Source organism: Lynx canadensis, chromosome E3 (genome assembly GCF_007474595.2).
Source record: "Lynx canadensis isolate LIC74 chromosome E3, mLynCan4.pri.v2, whole genome shotgun sequence".
Lineage (NCBI taxonomy): Eukaryota > Metazoa > Chordata > Mammalia > Carnivora > Felidae > Lynx > Lynx canadensis.
This window is the reverse complement of record NC_044318.1, coordinates 3,928,026-3,947,289: the sequence shown is the minus strand read 5'-3', so window position 1 is coordinate 3,947,289 and position 19,264 is coordinate 3,928,026. Positions and strand designations below refer to the sequence as shown.

The following is a 19,264-nucleotide window of genomic DNA, read 5'->3' as shown; positions in this document are numbered from 1 at the left end:
CGGGGCGCGGGTGGCGAGTGGCGCTCAGTCTGGGCTCCTTTCAGGGTGATAGTCAGTTGTATTGCTACGAGGTGACCCCGCAGCAGCCAGCGCTGAGCCCAGGTAAGCCCTGTTCCCTCCTCCCCGTCCCCCTGCCTTCCCTCCCCCACCTCCCTGACTCTCTTCCCATGCTCCCCACCCCCGCATCTCCCCACCTGTCTTCCCATGCTGTCCCCCACAGTGACGCAGTGCCTCCTTGAGAGTGTGCTGAGGGGCGCGGCTCTTGTGCCCCGGCGGGCGCTGGCTGTCATGGGCTGTGAGGTGCTCCGTGTCCTGCAGCTGAGCGACACGGCCATCGTGCCTGTCAGCTACCACGTGCCTCGCAAGGTGAGGGGGACCTGGGTGAGGGGCTGGGAAGGTCTAGGGGGCCTAGACCTGACTGGCCACGTACGTCCCCATCTGCCAACAGGCTGTGGAGTTCCATGAGGACCTGTTCCCGGACACCGCAGGCTGCATCCCTGCCTCCGACCCCCATGCCTGGTGGGTGGGGAGCAACCAGCAGGTAGGGGCCCTCACCCTTGCCCTCCAGCTTGGCTGGCCACTCCCAGCCTCCACCTGCCCCACGCACGACCCCACAGTCCAGCTGTATGAACTCAGCTGCCCTGTGTCTCCCTCCTTGTCCCTATCCCCTGCCTGGGACACCACGTTCTTCCCTCAGGTGCAGAAGGTTAGCCTCCACCCAGCTCGGCGGCCCCACCTCAGCTTCACTTCCTGCCTGGTGCCCCCTGCGGAGCCCTCCCCGGACCAGGCCCAGCCTGCAGACACTCCCGCGGGTGATGCGGATCCCAGCGTGAGTGCCAGGGCGGTCTTCCTTTCGTCTCCATCCTGCCACCATCCTGGTGCCTAAGTCAAAGCTGCCAAGTGTGTTCGCCTGCCTGAGGGTCTCTGAGCCTTTTGTAGTCATCATCAAGCATAACAGAGACAGAAACATGTGAAGCACAAACAAAGAACTTCACGCTGTTCTCCAAATTGAGCAAACCCTTAAAAAGCCAGACTTTCACAGAAAAATCTAGGTTTCTGGTTTCTCTTGAAGCACTGGCAGATGTTAACCATACGGGGCCTGCCTGTTCTCCTACCAAGCCAGGAGTTGGCAGCTGCCACCCACTGTCCCCACCGTCTGAAGTTTAGCTTGCCCTGCATGTCCCATAGCCTGGGAGGTGGGGCCCAGAGTGATGACCCCAGTGCCCCTTTCTCTCTGGCCAAGAAACTGGGGGCCTGCTGGCTGACCCAGGGTGTTTCTCCCCCAGGAGGGCTTCTCTTCCCCTCTCAGCTCGCTGACCTCCCCCTCCACGCCCTCCAGCCTGGGGCCCTCGCTCTCTAGCACCAGTGGTATCGGCACCAGCCCCAGCCAGAGATCCCTACAGAGCCTGCTAGGTAAGTGCATCAGGGCAGGAACTAACCCAGTCTACATCTGCTCCTCTCCTGGTGGGGTCACCTGTCCTTGTGGGATGGAGTAAGTCTGCAGTAAGAGGGCAGCCTGGATGTTCTCTGGAGGCCTGGGCACAGGTCGTGCACCATCCTGTTGTGATGTGAACAGGCAGGCCGGTGGGCAGGGCATTCTCATGTGGCTCCATCCCTGCCGCCTGCCAGGCCCCAGTTCCAAGTTCCGCCATGCTCAGGGCACCGTCCTGCACCGAGACAGCCACATCACCAACCTCAAGGGGCTCAACCTCACCACCCCTGGCGAGAGCGATGGGTTCTGTGCCAACCGGCTTCGTGTGGCTGTGCCCTTGCTCAGCAGTGGCGGGCAGGTGGCTGTGCTGGAGGTGAGAGACCCCACTCACATGGTGCCCTCCCAGGGCCCTGCAGGAAGTTAAGGGCATTGGGTACCCACACCAGCTCATACTCTCTGAGCACAAACTATGTGCCAAGCACCTGCCAGCGTCCCCTTTGATCTTCCCAGCTGTGCTGCGGGGATACCACTCTTATCCCCATTTTACAGATGGATGAAAGCAGTGAGGCACAGAGAGTCTTAGTGACCTGTCAGGTCACACAGCTGTGTAAGTGGTGGAGCTGGGATTCGAACCCAGGCTGCCTGAGCCCCAAGCCTGAGCTCTTTCCACCACTCCACGCTGTCCCCCTCGCTTTCTGGGACATCACAGTTGGCGCTTGGGGCTCAGAGCACAAGGCGGCTGAGGCAGAGAGCTTGGGCCACCCGGCAGTGGGGCATCAGCTGCAGAAGGTGGGGGGCCCAGGCGTGCTGTTTGCCCTGCAGACCCTGGGGACCGAGCTCTCCTGCCTGTTACTGATGGGCCTGCCGGTGGGGTTACCTCCCACAGCTGCGGAAGCCTGGCCGCCTGCCCGACACAGCACTGCCCACAATGCAGAATGGCGCAGCTGTGACCGATCTGGCCTGGGACCCCTTTGACCCCTACCGCCTCGCTGTGGGTAAGGAGGCTCGGCGCTAGGCTCAAGGGAGGGCCCAGGGGTGTGAATGAGGGTAGGGGGAGCCCAGAGGTCTTGGGCACAGCAGTGATGAGCCAGCACTCTCTTCAGGTGGGGAGGATGCCAGGATCCGACTGTGGCGGGTGCCCCCAGAGGGCCTGGAGGAGGTGCTCACGACACCTGAGGCCGTGCTCACAGGTCAGGTGGGCCAGGGTGGGGGCTGGGAGACAGGCAGTGGCTCCTGAGGAACTCAGTGTTACTCCCTGCCTCACCCCCAGGCCACACAGAGAAGATCTACTCTCTGCGCTTCCACCCGCTGGCAGCCGACGTGCTGGCCTCCTCTTCCTATGACCTGACCATTCGGATCTGGGACCTTAAGGCCAGAGCTGAGCGGCTGAGGCTGCAGGGCCATCGGGACCAGGTAGGACATCTGTGGGAGCAGGCGCCCAGCCACAGGCTGAGAGGCCGCCTCTCACATCCATCCACATCTGCCTCCAGATCTTCGGCCTGGCCTGGAGTCCCGACGGACAGCATCTGGCCACTGTCTGCAAGGATGGGCACCTGCGGGTCTATGAGCCCCGGGGTGGCCCTGAGCCCCTGCAGGTGAGCAAGAGGCAATGAGGGCAGCCTTCAGACCTGACTGAGGGTCCGCTGCTGGCCCTCATGTGCTGTATCCCAACAGGAAGGCCCAGGGCCTGAGGGGGCCCGTGGAGCCCGCGTTGTCTGGGTGTGTGACGGTCACTGTCTGCTGGTGTCCGGCTTTGACAGGTGAGGACTCAGGACTACCATCCCCACACCCAGACTTAAGCAGCTAATTGTGTCCTTTCTCCCCAGACACGCATACACATGTTAGGCATCAAAAGCTGTTCCTGCTACTCACTTATTGGGTGCATGGATGGATGGATGGGTTGGTGGGTAAGTTAGTGGATGGATGGGAGGGAGGGAGACCCAGAGGGATGAGAGCCATACCTACTGCCTGGAGCCCATGCCTGGCATGGACCGGGTGAAAAGCATGAAACAACCAAGCCCTAGTGGAGAGGCCCAAGGGAGAGTATTTGGCACATTGGAAGAGGGATCAGGGAGGGCCTCCTAAGGTAGATGTCATCTGAACTGAGTCACAAAGGAGCTAGTAGCCAGAAATCCAGAGGAGAGGGCATTCAAGTGTGGGTGGAAAGGCTAGGAGGCTGACCAGCCTGGCTGGAGCAGAGAATGACAAGCAGAATATGGGGAGAGAAGTACAGACAGCAGGCCACAGTGGCCACGAGACCCATGCTGGTGGAGGATCGGAGAACAGCAGAGGGAGCATTAGTAGGGGATGAGGCCAGCAGGTTAGGCCACTGTTGCAGGAGACCGGAGACAGTAGTTCTGAGAACTGGATCAGGAAAGAAAAGGGACAGAGGCACTCCTCAGGTGTTGAAGCCTGACAGGATCAGGGTCCTTGCTAGAGTCCTTTCCCTGACTCAGGTCCCTGCAGCTCTAAGGACCTGCTTCTGCTCCTGGGGTCTCCCTTGCAGCCGAAGTGAGCGCCAGCTACTCCTGTACCCCGCCAAGGCTGTGGCCGGTGGCCCTTTGGCAGTGCTGGGGCTGGATGTGGCTCCCTCAACCCTGCTTCCCAGCTATGACCCGGACACCAGCCTGGTGCTACTCACGGGCAAGGTGGGCTAGAGCGTGCAGGCGGGGGTGGTGGGCAGGTGAAAGGTGGGGAGAAAGGCAGCTTTAGCTGGCTGCCTCACTCTTGCCACCCACCCAGGGTGACACCCGTGTGTTCCTATACGAGCTGCTCCCAGAGGCTCCTTTCTTCCTGGAGTGCAATAGCTTCACATCGCCTGACCCCCACAAGGTGAGCCTGTGCGCCCTCCCTGGTCCTCCTGGTGGGTGCGACACAGGGCTCCCCTGCCCTCTCCTGGCCAGATGGGGAAGTGCAGGGGCCTGTCGGGTCAGCAGGTCACTGGGCCAGGGTGTGCCCAGCAGCTGTCAGGAGCTGGTTGTTAAACTCCACCATTATTAGAAATTAAACTATAAAACCTTAAGTTATATGAACCTACAAGTAAATTACATTGAAAACCTAGGCAGTAAACATTCAATGTATCACTTCTTAATTATTTTACCTGATTTTATGGTTTTTTTGTGCCGTCGAGGCTACTTACACCTGTGGGCTCTGCCAGTGGATAGACTAGATGCTGCTACCACACATGTGTTCCCCATTCTGCATTCAACAAGTCATGTTGGTGGTGAGAAATCACCATGGTGGGTTCTTACAACATGGAAATAGGCTAGTCAGAGCTACAAAACGGCATTTTTCCTCCAGAGAGCTACTTGTTAAAGATTTTTTAAAAATGTTGATTTTGAAAGAGAGAAGAGTGTGTGCGTGTGTGTGTGAGTGGGAGAGGGTCAGAGAGAGAATCCTAAGCAGGCTCCGCACTGTGTGCTCAGAGCTCGATGCCAGGGCTCAAACCAATGAACTGTGAGATTGTGACCTGAGCCGAGATCAAGAGTTGGAAGCTTACTGACTGAGCCCCCCAGGCGCCCCTCCAGAGAGCTAGCTGTTAAGCATCTGCTAGCACGCTCCCATTCAGGGATGGGCCTTGGTTCTGGTGGTCCTAAGTAGGGGTGCTGGCAGTCTGTGGGGGTGCAGGTGTCCACTCAATCCCCCTGCTCTCCAGGGTTTCATCCTCTTGCCCAAGACAGAGTGCGACGTCCAGGAAGTAGAGTTTGCCCGATGTCTGCGGCTTCGCCAGACCTCCCTGGAGCCCGTTGCCTTCCGTCTACCCCGAGTCAGGGTGAGGTTGGGGGCCTGACACCCCAACACCTAGTCCTCCTTCCCAGTACCTTTAATTTTTCTTTTAATCTTTATATACATATATTTATTTTGGAGAGAGAGAGAGAGAGAATACGTGAGCAGGGGAGGGACAGAGAGAGAGAGAGAGTCACAGAATTCAAAGCAGGCTCCAGGCTCTAAGCTGTCAGCACAGAGTCCAACGCAGGGCTTGAACTCACCAACCGTGAGATCATGACCTGAGCTGAAGTCGGCCGCTTAACTGACTGAGCCACCTAGGCGCCTCCCCACCCCCACCAGTCCCCATAAAAGGGGCTTTGGGGCCCGACTGGCCCTGTCACCAAACTATCCCACTCACTGCTCTTTGGGGTGTCTGTTCCCTTATTCTGCTGAGATTCTGAAACTGGCAGAAACCCCAGAGTGGGCCCCGGATCTTACCTTACCCCCTTCCGAAGGGATGCTGATGCACCTTGGGCCTCTGGTAGGTTCCCCAGGGTAGCCCCTTTGTTCTTCCCTACAGAAAGAGTTCTTCCAGGATGACGTGTTCCCAGACACGGCCATGAGCTGGGAGCCGGTGCTCAGTGCGAAGGCCTGGCTGGGAGGTGCTAATGGTCAGCCCCGGCTGATCAGCCTACAGCCCCCCGGCATGACCCCAGTAGGCTGAGGAGCTGGGGGTGGCAAGTAGGAAGCAGGGAAGTGAGTGGTGGGGGGGGGGGGAGGGCTGGAGAACGGGTCGAAAGGTCAAGTCCAAGATCCCCCCCCCCAATATCCCTGTCACACAGAAACCTCTGATGTTTCCAAGGATGGGGTGTTTGCATTTCCAGGCTCATACTCTGAGCCTTTCAAGGGCAGGGCCCAGGGTTTGTGTTTCCATCACAGTTCCCACCCCTGATGTGCACACATACGCTACATGGTGCCCATGGCAGCCTTGTGAGCAGAGGGTGGGGCAGCTGTTATTACCCTCTCTGGGGTCTCCGCCACAGGATTCCCTAGGGAATGGTACCAAAGGGTTGGGCAAGGAGTCCTCACCGAGGAGATTCTCTGATGTCTGATGCCTGTCCCTGCCCTACCCCAGTGAGCCAGGCACCCCGTGAAGCCCCTGCCCGTCGGGCCCCGTCCTCAGCACTGTACCTGGAAGAGAAGTCAGATGAGCAAAAGAAGGAAGAGGTAGGTAGGCATGGGAGGGGGTTGACCAGTATGGCGCACACAGAGTCCTGGCAGTACCTAATGACTGCCCTTCAGTTGTCTGTCCGACCCAGGCTGGGACAGGAGCCAGGGTCACACACCTCTCTCGATTGGGCAGCTTACTGGGGGAGACCTTCCAGAGCCCTGAAGTGGACCCATGGGGCACAGGACTCAGGAATCCAGGGAAGGGAAGAAGGAGGCCCCCCTCTGGCCTGGCCCATCCCAAACAGAGCCAAGGGTTTGGGACCCAAGTGCATTTGGGGCCCTGGTGCACATCTGAGCATCTGAGGCAGTGTGCAGACTCCAGTGCTGCGTGGCACAGAGTCTGTCACTGGCTCCCTAATATTGGTCGAAGTGTATTTTTTTGTGAAAACCATCCCCTTTGTCAGGGCTCTGATGAAAATGGCTCTTTCACACCCTTGACTGGGTTCAAACTGTGAAGGCCTGTGTTCCTGGGGTTAGCGATCCTATTCTATTCCCTTGCCACCTCTTCTTCTGTCCACTCTTCTAGCTGCTCAGTGCCATGGTGGCAAAGCTGGGGAACCGCGAGGACCCGCTCCCTCAGGACTCCTTTGAAGGTGTGGACGAGGATGAGTGGGTGAGTAGATGAGAGGGCCCTGGCATCCCCTCCGTCCCTCCCTCACCCTGCAGCCTGCGACACCCCCCTTCTCAGACCTCTCAACTCCCTCCGACTTGGTTTATCTCCCCAGGACTAGACTGCCCACCAGCCACCTCTGGCCTCACCTGCTGCCGCCACCTCCCAGAATCACCTGATGTGCCCGCTGCGCACCTCCGGTCCTCCCCCTCAAACTGGAAGATGCCTCGTGGCCCTGGCACACCTCTCCCCAAAGCCCTGACTTCCTTTGGGCCTTGGGCACTTCCAAAGCCTCTAGGTCCCGCTGCAACTCCCATGGATTGTCTGCACCTCTGCTTTCACCTGGGACTGGCTTGCTTCTCCTCAGCTGCCTGCTAGCATGTGGAGCCATGGCATGGGAGCGTGGGTGGCTGGGAGTGCTGAGGGGTTAGTAGCTCCCTGGGCTGGTCCCAGCCTGGGCTGGCTTTGCCCAGCACCTTCACTTAGCACGGGCAACATCCCATCTTGCCTGCTGCCCCCACTTCCAGGTAAGAGGCCTGGGTGCTGGCCCCCTGCCAGGGCCGTTTGGCACAGCACCAGCCCAGGGACCAGTTGCCCTCCTCCCCAGGTTTGAAACCAGGAGAAGGGGGACATCACGGAGCTGATGGCCCAGTTAAGAGCGGGGTGTGAGCCCCTCAGGGACTGGCCTGAATATACCCTGGATGTTTCAGCAATTAAACTTTTCTGAGCTGGCTACCTCTTGTGCTGCTGTGGTCTCTTGCTGACTGCGAGAGTTCGGGGACAGGAGTATGGGTGAAGGCGGTTTGGCCCTGGGTTCCCCCTTGTTCCAGGCCTCACTTTGCTCCTCAGGCCTTTTCAGCTGCTATGAGTTGGTTCATTCATCCAACACATAGATACCCAACAGTGGTCTGGATGGTAGATACGGTAAGGGACGGGAGAGACCAGGCCTCTCAAGGCACTTGTCATTGTCCTCCTGTGCAGGGGAGCCAGACTGTGTGCAAGTAAGCAAACTGTGAGAGAGACATAAAAGAAGACAAATTAGGGGCACCTGGCTGGTGTAGTTGGTAAAGTGTGCGACTCTTAACCTCGGGGTTGCGTGTTTGAGCCCCATGTTGCGCATAGAGATTACTTAACCACAAATATATACATAAGGAAGACAATTATGTAAACAGAGCAGCAGAGATACAGACGAAGCAGGGTGTTCAGTCTGAGAGGTGACCTTTATGCTGAGAGCTGAGACCTGAAGGTCAGTGAGCCACAGAGCCATGAGAATGTTTCAGACCAAAGTCAGGTGGCCACAGCACTGAGGGAAGAAAGAATTTGAAGAGTTGGAGGAAAGGAAAGGGCAGTGGTCCGGGACATAGCACAAGGCAGTCTGACTTAACGTTCATTGAACAACCATGTGTTGGATACCTTCCTGTGCCAGCCACCCTTCTGGGTGCTGAAGTTCAGAGTGGGGAAAAGAGAGAAGTCCTGCCCACCAGGGATCCACATTCTAATTGCAGGAACAAGTTATAAACAATAAACATAAAGTACATGAATTATGCCTGGGTGGCTCAATCGGTTAACCGGCTGACTTCAGCTCAGGTTGTGATCTCACAGTTGCTGAGTTCAAGCCTCAAGGCCAGCTATGTGCTGCCAGCTCAGAGCCTGAAGCCTGCTTGGGATTCTGTGTCTCCCTCTCTGCCCCTCTCCCACTCCTGTTCTGTCTTTCTCTCTCTCTCTCTCTCTCAAAAATTAAAAAAAAAAAAAATGTTTTTTTTTTAAAGATGATTAAGAACTTCCGGGAAAAAAAACAGAGGGGACCAAGAATGGTAGTTTAAGTCAGACACAAAAAGCCACATATAGTTGGATTCTCTTTCCGGGAGATGTTCAGAACAGACAAATCCATAGGGACGGAACAAAGATGAGTGGTGGCCAGGCGCAGGGGGATGGGGCAGGGGCATTGGTTGCTAATGCGCAGGAATTTTTTTGAGGGGTTGATGAAAATGTTGTGGTGTCCTTGTGGTGATGGTTGCACAAGTCTGTGACTATACTAAAAAGCACTGAATTGTGCACTTTAAAATGGTGAATTGGATGGTGTGTGGATTTTATTTCAATAAAGCTGTTACTATAAAACAATGCAGGACAAGGTTCAGCGTTGGTAGGGGATCGGGGTGGGCCTTGTTGAGAAGATGACACTTGAGCAAGAACTTGAAGGAGGGGGCAGTGAGAGGTCCTTCCCAGAGTAGAGGGACCCTAGCATGAAACTTATTTTGAAGTTTCCTGTTTTCTTATATATTTGTGAGACTTTGGCATCCTACTCCTTATGTTCGTGGGGTGTCGTATGTTTATTGCATATCTTTTAGTACCAAATATTTTGGCAAAATCAAGGGAAGAAATTGCTCCGCATTTGACAGTTGTATTTATTCTGTGGCATCTGGCACAGCGGGTAAGGGCGAAGGGCCGGGCGAGGGCCAGGGTGAGTCCTGGGACCGCCCATCGCCCGCCCATCGTCCGCCATCGCCCGTCCCCGGTAGTCTTGCGAACCGGAGCCCGGGGCCGACTCCGCCTCTGGTTCCGCCTACGGATTACGTCAAGGCACACCCCGCCCTCCGGAGGGAACAGTACGCATGCTTTGTACGGCGTCACGCACGCGCTCTCTCCCTTGACCTCTGACCCGCCGGCCGCCCTTGAGCTGGGGGCCGCGGGGCCAGGAAGCAGCAGCTCACGACCCCGAGGCAGAGCGGCCACCATGGTGAGGCCCGAGATGGGCGCTGCCCGGGGGCGGGGGGGCCGTTTCGGAGCCGGGTCAGGGGCGGCGAGCTGCGGCCGGGCTGCGGGAGCCGCGCGCCGCCTCGTGCCGGACGGGAAGCGGGGTCCGGGGGCGTCGTACCGGGAGGACCGCTACGGGCGCTGGCGGCCTCGGGGCGACGGAGAGTCGTTTGGCCGGAAAGCAGGGAGGGCCTGGCCGGCCGCAAAATGCCCAGCGAGTGCGGTCGTGGGCTCCAGCCCATGAGCGCACAGCCCCAGCGGGAGGCTAGGGCCGACCCGGGAGCCCCTGCTTGGCCCCGCAGGTAGTTGGTGGTGTCGCCCTATTATTGTTCCCCTTTCGCAGCTGACCAAACGCTCTCCGAGACTTTGCCAAGGAAGTGGCAGAGCTAGGGCTTGAACCAGGCCCCTCGACACCGAAAACTGAGCGTTTCTGCGGTACCATTGGCACTTGGAGCCAATCCACAGACCTGGGCCACACTGGCTGCGACGGGTGCACCTGAGGACCCTATAAAAATGCATGGTCCTGAGCTCTGCCCTCGGAGGTTCTGTCAGTTCCCCAAGGGATTGAGGCAGTCAGTTTGGGGAACCATTTCTTACTATTAAGGATAAGGAAGCGGCTTGCAAGTGCCAGGCCCTGAGCTGAGGCCTTACGTGGGTTCTCTCGTGTAATGCTTATGAAGTTCGTACTGTCATTGTCCGCATTTCACAGCTAAGGAACCTGAATTTCAGAGTTTGATTCGTCTAGGGTCATTCATGCAGCAGTGTCTGGTTTTGAGCCCGGTTACTGCCATTTTTTGAGGACCCACAACGAACGGTTGAACTGGGTCCTTCTCATTTGTGCGTGTAACTTTGAGCCACCCTCAAGAGCAAAGTTAAAAGGTTGCTCTGGGGGAGTTTGTATCCTAAAGGAGGAATCAGGCAGGTCTGTGAACTAGAACAGCATATTAGTAGGAAAAGATCGTGCTGTGGGAGGATAGACATGGTAGGAGCCTGGGGAGGTTTCACTTGGGGGGATAGGGGTAACGTGTTTAGTGTTTTATTTATTTTGAGAGAGAGGAGACAGAGCATATGAGTGGGGGGGGTGCAGAGAATCTCAAGCAGGCTCCACAGTGCCAACACAAAGCCCCACATGGGGCTCGAACCCACGAACCATGAGATCATGACCTGAGCCAGAGTCAAGAGCCAGACGCTTAACCAGCTGAGCCACCCAGCACCCCAGGCTGTGTTAAGTTTTGCAGGATGTTGGGTTTTGACTATCAGGGTAATAGGATATTCAAAGTTAATGGCTCTCTTTTTTGGGGAGGGGTGGTGAAAATGTTCTGGAACTAGTAGTAGTCGTCCATGCATTTTAGTGTATTTACAGAGCTACACGAATACTCTAAAAAGCACTGAACACTTGACAAGAGTGATTTGTATGGTGTGTGAATTGCCAGCTGCAGACATTGGGGTAAAGAAGTCAGAGAGCTTGATCTCGAAGTAGGTGCGGAGAGAGGTGAGGGGAGAGAAGACCAGAGAAGTTGTCTGTAGCCAAAGCTGAGAACGCTGGACTGAAAAGTGGACTGAATTTGCCGGCAGTGACAATGGCAGAATTGTGTGTGTCTTGGGGGATAGCTGAAGCCCTCCAGCAGAGGGAGTGGTAGGCGTTTGGAAACCCCGTCTGGGGGCATAGCATTGTTCCCGACGGTGACCTGTTTAAGTGTCACGTTGATTCACATACCAGTGGGCTGCTGTGCCGGCCATAGGCGGGGACCCCAGGCATAGATGTTCCTGACTGCCCTCCTGCTTAGTTGTGATGCCAGCAGCTGTTTGCAGGGGCTCTGGGTGAACAGAGCCCCCTCCTGTCTCAGTGGATCCTTGAGAAGGGAGTGAGTCTCAGTGATAGTCTCTGCCCGCCAGCCCAAGAACCTGGAACTGGGCTCTGAAGGGAACATTGCACATCGGTCTGTCTGAAAGCCAGGTCCCTTCTTGATGCACTTAACATGAGATAAGCCACATTCCCGAGTGTCCCCAGATGCTTTCCTGTGGCCTTCTGCCCCACCTGCAGAGCTTTGGTCCTTCACTGGGCTGTGTTCCTCAGATGAGAAAATGTATGTGTCCTCCACAGTGGGTTCCAGGCTTGGCGACCTGTGGCTCTGATCTCTGCTAACCCTGAAGTTTGGCCTCAGTCGGATGCCATGGCAGCTGGTTGTTCTGGCCCAGGGTCTTCAGGCCCAAGTGCCAGTGAGTGGACTCTGGGATGTTTTAGGACTTTCTAGAAGAAACCTCACCCAGTGGCAGTCTTCTCCACCTCTTGTAGCTGGCAGAACTGTGAGCACATCTGACCCACGGCTGGCACTGGGTACTGAATAGGTGGATGAGAAACTTGGCTGCACTGCCTGGTCTCTAGACCACTGAGCACCAAGCAGGGTCTGGTCCAGAAGCAAGGTAGCTGCTGGGCTGCTGTGAACCTGCCACTGTCTGTCTGCTTGGTTTTATGTGGATTGCCTCCTGAGGACCTTGCAGCCCCCCTGTGAGGAAGGTATTGTTCTCCCCATTTTGCAGATAAGAGAATTGAGGTTCAGAGAGGTTGAGTAATTGGCCCAGGACCACACAGCTAGCAAGAAGACAAGCTGGGAGCCAGATTAGAGCTGCAAAGCAGCCCTCTCCCTCTTCTTCCATGCTGCTTTCCAGCTCCTTAGGAGTGTAGGCTGGCTTTTTTCAGCCTTTTCCTGTGAGGAATTAGTGGATCTATCAAATGAGTTGCCTTTTTGGGAAAAGCTTTGTTACTCCATAATGTCTGACCATTGTCAGGTTTTGTGAAACAGTGTATAATAAATGGAAACCAACATTTATTGAGTACTTATTGTATCAACAGGCTCCGTGCCAGGCAGTTTACAAGCATTATCTCATTAAATCCCTGTGACAGCCCTATCGTGTCCCCATTTTACAGGTGAGAAAACTGAGGCTAAGGGGACCTGAGAACACGTTAGGAGCACACAGCTGGGATTTGTACACGGGTGATCCCAAAGCTTGCCTGTATGAGCGCACATCATCCCCTGGAGATGCCCCCCACACGAACCTTGGTAGCCTCAGTGGACCAACCAGGCAGCTCCCTTGGTCAGTCAGGGTACCCTCTGAAACTAGAGGCTATCCCCACCTTTTCTGCAGCCATGGAGCTCTGGCAGCAGGAACGACAGGGACACCATGCCACTGTGGTTTGAAGCCTGCAGGGGTGGTTAGGGGGGCTGCCCAGTTACACTCTGAGTTTCTAAGGTTCGTTATTGAGCAACAGCCACCATCCCGGGGCAGAGAAGTAAGTTGAAGGGCAGTGATGGGTGGAGCAGTGGCCTTGCCCCTAGGCGTGTGGCAGCAGGTGAAGAAGGTGTGGTCTGAGGCCGAAGGGTGTGTAAGCCGTCACCTACTGGCCTGTCAGCCTCACTGTACCTCAGACGGGGCCAGCCGTCTACCTGGGAACCTCCAGTCCCACTTGGGAAGGGCTTCGGGCCTGGACGGAGAAGTTGGGAGGCTTCCCTCCCTCCAGTGCACACAGTATTGGTCTTGACTCCTCCTGGCACGCAGCCCCGCCCCTCCCTTTGATCCCTGGACAGAGCCTTCACTGAGCTTTGCTTTCTGGTGTGAAATAACAGGGCTTATGAAATTTCCATTTACGTGTGAAATCCAAACCCACTTCCATTTTTTAATTCCTGCTAATGTCCCAGAACCAACATCCCGCCCTGCCTATAAGGGCAAGTCCACTGGAAGCCACACAAAGCCAATTCTGGAATCCGGATTCCCCTGGCATCTCACAAGCCCCTCTTTGGCCTCTGGGTTGAGTCCCTGATCCTTGTCAGGTTGCTGAGTTGCCCTCCCTGCAGGATCCTCTGTGAGGTGGGCAGCCTGAGGATGCCATGGCTGAGAGTACCAATGTCAGGGTTTCCTGCCCACGTTCCCCGAGTACTAGCCGTGTCCTTGGGCTCGTCATTAAACCCTGCTGTGCCTTGGTGGCTTGAGGTCTTGGGTTAAATGGCACAGTGCCTGGCACCCAGGCTCAGTTGATACTTGCTGACTGATAGAACATCTAACTACCGACAAGTGCAAGAAAGAGTAAGGGAAACCACGGGCATGTGCCCCCTGAGCAGTGTCGGCCTGCAGTGAGGCCTGTCTGGGCCCTCTGCCCGCCCTCATTTGTACCATCGCACACACCGGTCGTTTCCGGTGTGCTGTCTGTATCGTCTTTTCTCCATAAGGGCTGTACGTTTTCCCATCCCGGCCACCTTCTTCGTCTTCTCTCCAACGACCTTACAAGTCCCCTATGCTCTTGGCTGCTCCCGGGACGGCCTTTACACTTTTCTCCTGGTGGGCTCGCCCTGGTTCCTCTGCCTAGAAAGCCCCAGTATTCCCATTGTGATCCTCCCTGCCCTCGAAATCCAGCCCAGTAGAAATCTCATCTTTTTCCAATGTCTCCGTCTCATTCCTGAGGTTTCCTTCCATTGCCTTTCTATACTTCTGGTCATGCTTAATGAGGCTCTGTGTGCCCCTGTGGTGTGTTGAATCACGCGGTCTGGGAGTAGAAAACCACCATGCTGTGCCCTGTAGAGGCTCCCCCTGCCAGGCCAGGCCAGGCCAGGCCAGGCGGTGTACGGGAGCTCTGAGGGCACCGCAGGGTTCCGTGTGTCCTTGTGCGACTGTGCTGGTGTTTGAACCAGTGGAGGAACCGGTGACCAGTCCTGTTTTCCCTCACCAGTTAGTTGTCTTAAATGCCTCCCTAGTGGGCTTTTTGCTGCTGAAAGGTGGAGCCTCTTTTTCTCTTTTGTTGTGTTGATTGCAACCTTCGTGAATAGTCTTGGGAGAATTGGGGTGGCTCCAGGCTCCCTGAGTTTCCTGCTGGTAGAACAAAGGTTGGGACCTCCAGTCTCAGAAGCACTGGGTGAGTTAGTGGCAGTGGCTGGTCTGGGACCAGCCCCTGGTTCTGGCTCCAGGCCATAGTGTTCCTTTGGAAGCTTCTGTGCCCTGCAGCCCCTTTGTTTTAGCTGTTCTGTCCTCGGGTCTGAAGGCCAAGGGAGGGTCCCACTTGCCTCTGGGAACACCGTCAGGTCCACCCCAGCCAGCTCTCCAGAGAGCATCTGAAGCCACCCAAAGCAGAAGCCTTTTATCAAGGTAATTTGGATTAAGTTGCCTGAGGCTGCTGCCCTGGACTTCATTACCTCAGATCTCCAGAAGCCTTGCCACTCAGCAGCCATTTCCAGGGTCCCATCTCTGGAAAATGCAACCTGCTAACCAGGTACCTGCTTTGCCCACAGGCCAAATACCTGGCCCAGATCATTGTGATGGGGGTGCAGGTGGTGGGCAGGGCCTTTGCCCGAGCCCTGCGGCAGGAGTTTGCAGGTAAGTTGGAGCCCCAGTCTTCCCCCTGGGCTGGGAGCTCCTGCCCCGGTGAGATTTTCCTCTTGTGTATGGCCCCTCACCATGGGTCCATTGGGATGCCAGGACCCACTTCTGGCTGAGGTTCTGGCAGTCTGGGGCATTTCTAGGGGGTGGGGGTGGGGGTATTGGACTTCCCGACATTCTCGTGAAAGGGAAAGCTGGTTGACTTGAACATTAAGGCAGGAATGGGCAAACTGGTTCACCTGACCACGTGTTTTTATAAGTAAAGTTTTACTGGAACACAGCCATACCCTCTGGCTACTTTCAAGATTCGAGCAGTTGCAAACCCAGATTTTAATTGGTGCGCAGAGCCTGAAATATTTATTCTTTGATCCTTTAAGAAAAAGTTTAGTGGACCCTGATTCTAGGGTCATTGAAAGGGAAGAGGTCACCTGAGCCACCTGCTTGGCTGGCCTAGGTAGCTGATGGGCAGCCAAGTCTCAACTGAGCTATTCCTGCCTCTTCATATCTGTGCGGCTTCACTCTGCTTCCCATTGTAGCCTAAAGCTCCCTAACTTGCTGTGCACTGGGGATGACAGGGCAGGGGAGAAGAGAGGAATAGAACCATCTTGTGGTCTAGGTTGGGGACCAGACCCTGCCCCTGTCCTCCAGTGGAGTAAATCTGTCCTCACTTCACCGTCCCCCACCGCCCACCCCCCAAAAAAAGCCACTCCTGGAGAAGAGATGTACCCTGTCCCTTGTGTGTGTCTTCTCCCGTGCCTCCTGGCAGGCTGAGCTGCCCACTCGGAAGGCCCAAGGGGAACCTCTGGGCTGCTGAGGGCTGAGCACTCACCCATGTGTCTACATAGCCAGCCGGGCAGCAGCTGACGCTCGGGGACGCGCTGGACACCAGTCTGCAGCTGCCTCCAACCTGTCCGGCCTCAGCCTCCAGGAGGCACAGCAGATTCTCAATGTCTCCAAGCTGAGCCCCGAGGAGATCCAGAAGGTGAGGCCACTAGGCTGGCTCTGAGACAGGTCTTGCCTCAGAAGACCAGAAAGGGGGGGATCGGGCAGGAGGAGTCAGGCTACAAGGGTCTTCCAGAGTGAATGTGGCCTGGTAGAAAGGAGCAGGTGCTTGGACCCCTGAGTTACGGCAGCCGCTGTCACTCATTTGTTTTTAGGCCCAAAGCAGGCAGTGGCAGGGACAGAGCAGTTGTTGGTGGTAGACAAGCCCCTTCCCTCTGTGGGCACCTGTCCACCTCTCTGTCCGCCAGCAGTCCCATGGGCCTGCGGGGCGGCAGGGTTGAACCCTTTGGCTTTCCTTCTTTGTCATTTCCTAGCTCCCCCTGCCTCTGTAACCCAGAGCCTGCACACCCTCTCACCGTCTCCCCTCCCCTGCAGAACTACGAACACCTATTCAAGGTGAACGACAAATCCGTGGGTGGCTCCTTCTACCTGCAGTCCAAGGTGAGTGCTCTTTGATGCTGGGAGGGGACAAGTCCAGGGCCCTTCTCACTGGGGGGGGTCCCTCATTCCCAGGCCCTTCAGAGCTTGGCAGGCAGGCAGGTGTGCCGGGCAGTCCCTGGTGTCCCAGCCTCAGGGAGGCCCCCCCTAGGCTGCCACTCCCTCTGGCTGCCTCAGCTCCCTGGGGCCCAGCCAGTTGGGCTGAAATGTCTGGGCCCTGTGTCACTCTGACAGTGGCCCTCCCAGCAGCCATGGCTGTGAGGGAACAGGACCACTGGCGGGTGAAGAGCAGGGTGTGGCCGGGCCCTGTCCCCCTGGGAATGCTGGGCACCCGTAAAGGAGGCACTTGTGTTTCCCAGGCTGTTGGTTCAGACATGCCCAGGGCTCTGCAGGGACTCGAAGCTGGAAGGACTGCGAAGGGCAGAGGCCCATCCCACTCACTGCCCTGCCTGATTCTAACTCCCTTCCAGGTGGTCCGAGCCAGGGAGCGCCTGCAGGAGGAGCTCAGAATCCAGGCCCAGGAGGACAGAGAGAAGGAGCGGATGCCCAAAACGTGACCACTTAGCCCCTCCTGCACCCTGCCCACCACCTCTAATTTATAGCTCGGTAATAAATGTCTGTTCCGCATTTCTCAGTGCACACATCCACATTCCAGAAGGCAGACTGCTCTTCCTGCCAGCAGGGAGGGGGGAAGCCAGTAGTACCGCATCCCTGTTAACATGACTTTGACACCCCACAGGGCTGGGGTGGGCGAGGTTGGCAAGAAGCCAGCCCAGCCCTGCCTGCTGAGCTGTCACGTACTGGACAGGGCCACTCCTGCCCTCACAGCTCCAGTGCCAGGCCCCTCCTGCGATGAGCATCCCCGCCCTCAGGCCTGCCCTTGCCCTTCCCACCGGGTCCAGAGCCCCAGGCCCACAGGCCCACGGCTCAGTCACAGGCAACCTCTCCCTGAGCTGGGTTTGACTCTAGCGTCTCTGGAATCTGGGTGGAATGCTCCAGTACAGGGAGAGAGAGAAGCCTTTGCCAGACTCTCAATGGACGAGTTGTGTCTTCCCAGAACTAAGGCTCTTATCAGGGTCACAGCAGGTGGTGGTAGGACCAGGTCCTGCGTCACCTAGAATCTTTTCCATCTCTGCTCCCTCAGCACCTGCCCCCTCTGGCCGCTCCCTCCCCGAGGCACCCACAGGGTGGGAAGGAAGCCCCAGAACAGGGCTTCTGGGTGCTGCGTTCTGGGGGTGGGTGACCCAAACCAGGCACAGGATGGTTCCCAAGCAGGGTGGCTCAGCTCGTGGCACGGCCAAAACAGAAACTGTCTTTGCAACTCAATTTTATTGTTTCTTTATAAACTTCCTCTCACATGGAGGAATATATTGTTATAGTCATTAGCTTATCTCTTTTTTTTTTTAAACTCTATGCTAACAGCAATGGAGCCAAGAGGAGGAAAAACATAAGCTACGATAGAAAGGCACTTAGAACCTGTTAAAATACTGATATCCTGGAATGTGCAACAACAAACCCACAACAACAACACGTACACCAGCCCTTTCGAGCCTGGTCTATCACCGAGTCACATGCTGAGCTAATGTCACCTTCCAGTGCCCTGTTCCTCTGCTCCCTGGGCTTGAGTCTCAAACCCCTCACCCCCAACTGGGGATTTAAGGCCTGGGTCCTGGGTGGGGCCCGAAGAAAGGAGACCAGCTCCCTCCTGCTTTGCTCACAGCCCCTTCAAGGGGCAGAGCCAGCACTGCGAGGCCCTGTCAGGGCAGGCCGGGTCAGGGTGACCCCTCTAGGACAGAAGGGCAGTCCAGGAAAGGGTGGGGTCTGCAGGCTTGCTAACCACCCCGCTGCTGGCCTGCAGCTCCCAGTCCTACAGCAGGGGAATGGAGTGCTTGGTCATGTGGCCAAGGACCGGGCAGGCCTTGGAGCCAGAAGTCCTGACTGCCAGGCCAGCACCTCCCAGGTGGCACCAGGCCACCTCCAGGGAGGAACAGCAGGGGCTCAGGGTGGGGAAAGCGTATGTGCTGCGGCCCCAAGGCCTGCTAGGGTCGGGCTGTGGGCTGTAGGGCATATGGAGCACCAGCATCCTTAGCTTATTCTGGCCCATGCCAGTGAAAGTGGGGGGCGGGGGGGTACCTCTAGGACAGAGGCTCAGTTGGGAGGAGCCAAAGCCAAAGGAAACAATCATGTTTTAAATCCAGGCACCTTCCTCCAGCTTCCCCTCCCCAGGCACAGAGTTGGGGCCCTCCCATGGCCATCCCGGTTCGCTTTACCACCCCCAAGCCCGGGGCTTTCTGTCCATGGCCTCTGGAAAGGTCCCATGCCCAGCACTGGCCTGGAGCCCTACCCCTCCTGTGTGCTGGCTGTGACTTGGCACCCCCAGAATTGGGGCTGTGTCCTAGCCTGGGGTTGTCCCCAGCCAGCCTCCCATCTCCTGACACCCTGCAAGCTTCCATGGTCCCTTGTGCAGAGTGGCACTGCCCTGGGCCAATCCTGGTCCCACTTGCCCCCTGAGCCAAGCAAGGGCCCCAGGTCCTGGCATCTCTCTTCCTCGCTTAGGGCTTTGCTCCCCACATCCCCAGGGCTCCCTGAAAGGAGAGGGAGAAGGCCCAGTAGTGAAGGGGCAGGTGAGTGGTCAGTGGGCCCCTCACTTGGGAGAGTGTCCAGCCTGGACAAGGGGCTGACCCTCCATGCTGGCTCTTTCCAGACAGGCTAGTGGTGAGGGG

The 19,264-nt window shown here is 56.8% G+C and overlaps 1 protein-coding gene across 3 annotated transcripts in view; it reads left to right on the top strand.

Moving 5' to 3' along the window:
- LOC115504352 (mitochondrial import inner membrane translocase subunit TIM16) overlaps positions 1–17,178 on the top strand; it is a 66,125-nt gene extending 48,947 nt beyond the window's left edge. Inside the window, exons 11-31 of one of the 3 annotated variants that reach the window (XM_030301282.1) lie at positions 45–102; positions 221–366; positions 449–541; positions 698–829; positions 1,287–1,413; positions 1,630–1,805; positions 2,319–2,427; positions 2,536–2,622; positions 2,703–2,845; positions 2,923–3,027; positions 3,107–3,192; positions 3,939–4,080; positions 4,175–4,264; positions 5,088–5,204; positions 5,721–5,849; positions 6,269–6,367; positions 6,897–6,983; positions 15,014–15,098; positions 15,947–16,083; positions 16,479–16,544; positions 17,012–17,178. In XM_030301282.1, the coding sequence (XP_030157142.1) occupies positions 45–102; positions 221–366; positions 449–541; positions 698–829; positions 1,287–1,413; positions 1,630–1,805; positions 2,319–2,427; positions 2,536–2,622; positions 2,703–2,845; positions 2,923–3,027; positions 3,107–3,192; positions 3,939–4,080; positions 4,175–4,264; positions 5,088–5,204; positions 5,721–5,849; positions 6,269–6,367; positions 6,897–6,983; positions 15,014–15,098; positions 15,947–16,083; positions 16,479–16,544; positions 17,012–17,098 (2,301 nt within the window). In that variant the 3' untranslated portion in view covers positions 17,099–17,178. Of the gene's footprint in view, positions 1–44; positions 103–220; positions 367–448; positions 542–697; positions 830–1,286; positions 1,414–1,629; positions 1,806–2,318; positions 2,428–2,535; positions 2,623–2,702; positions 2,846–2,922; positions 3,028–3,106; positions 3,193–3,938; positions 4,081–4,174; positions 4,265–5,087; positions 5,205–5,720; positions 5,850–6,268; positions 6,368–6,896; positions 6,984–7,095; positions 7,716–9,593; positions 9,718–15,013; positions 15,099–15,946; positions 16,084–16,478; positions 16,545–17,011 lie in introns of those variants that run through there. The other 2 variants (XM_030301280.1, XM_030301281.1) reach the window with 2 other exon arrangements.
- Positions 17,179–19,264: the final 2,086 nt, after the last annotated feature.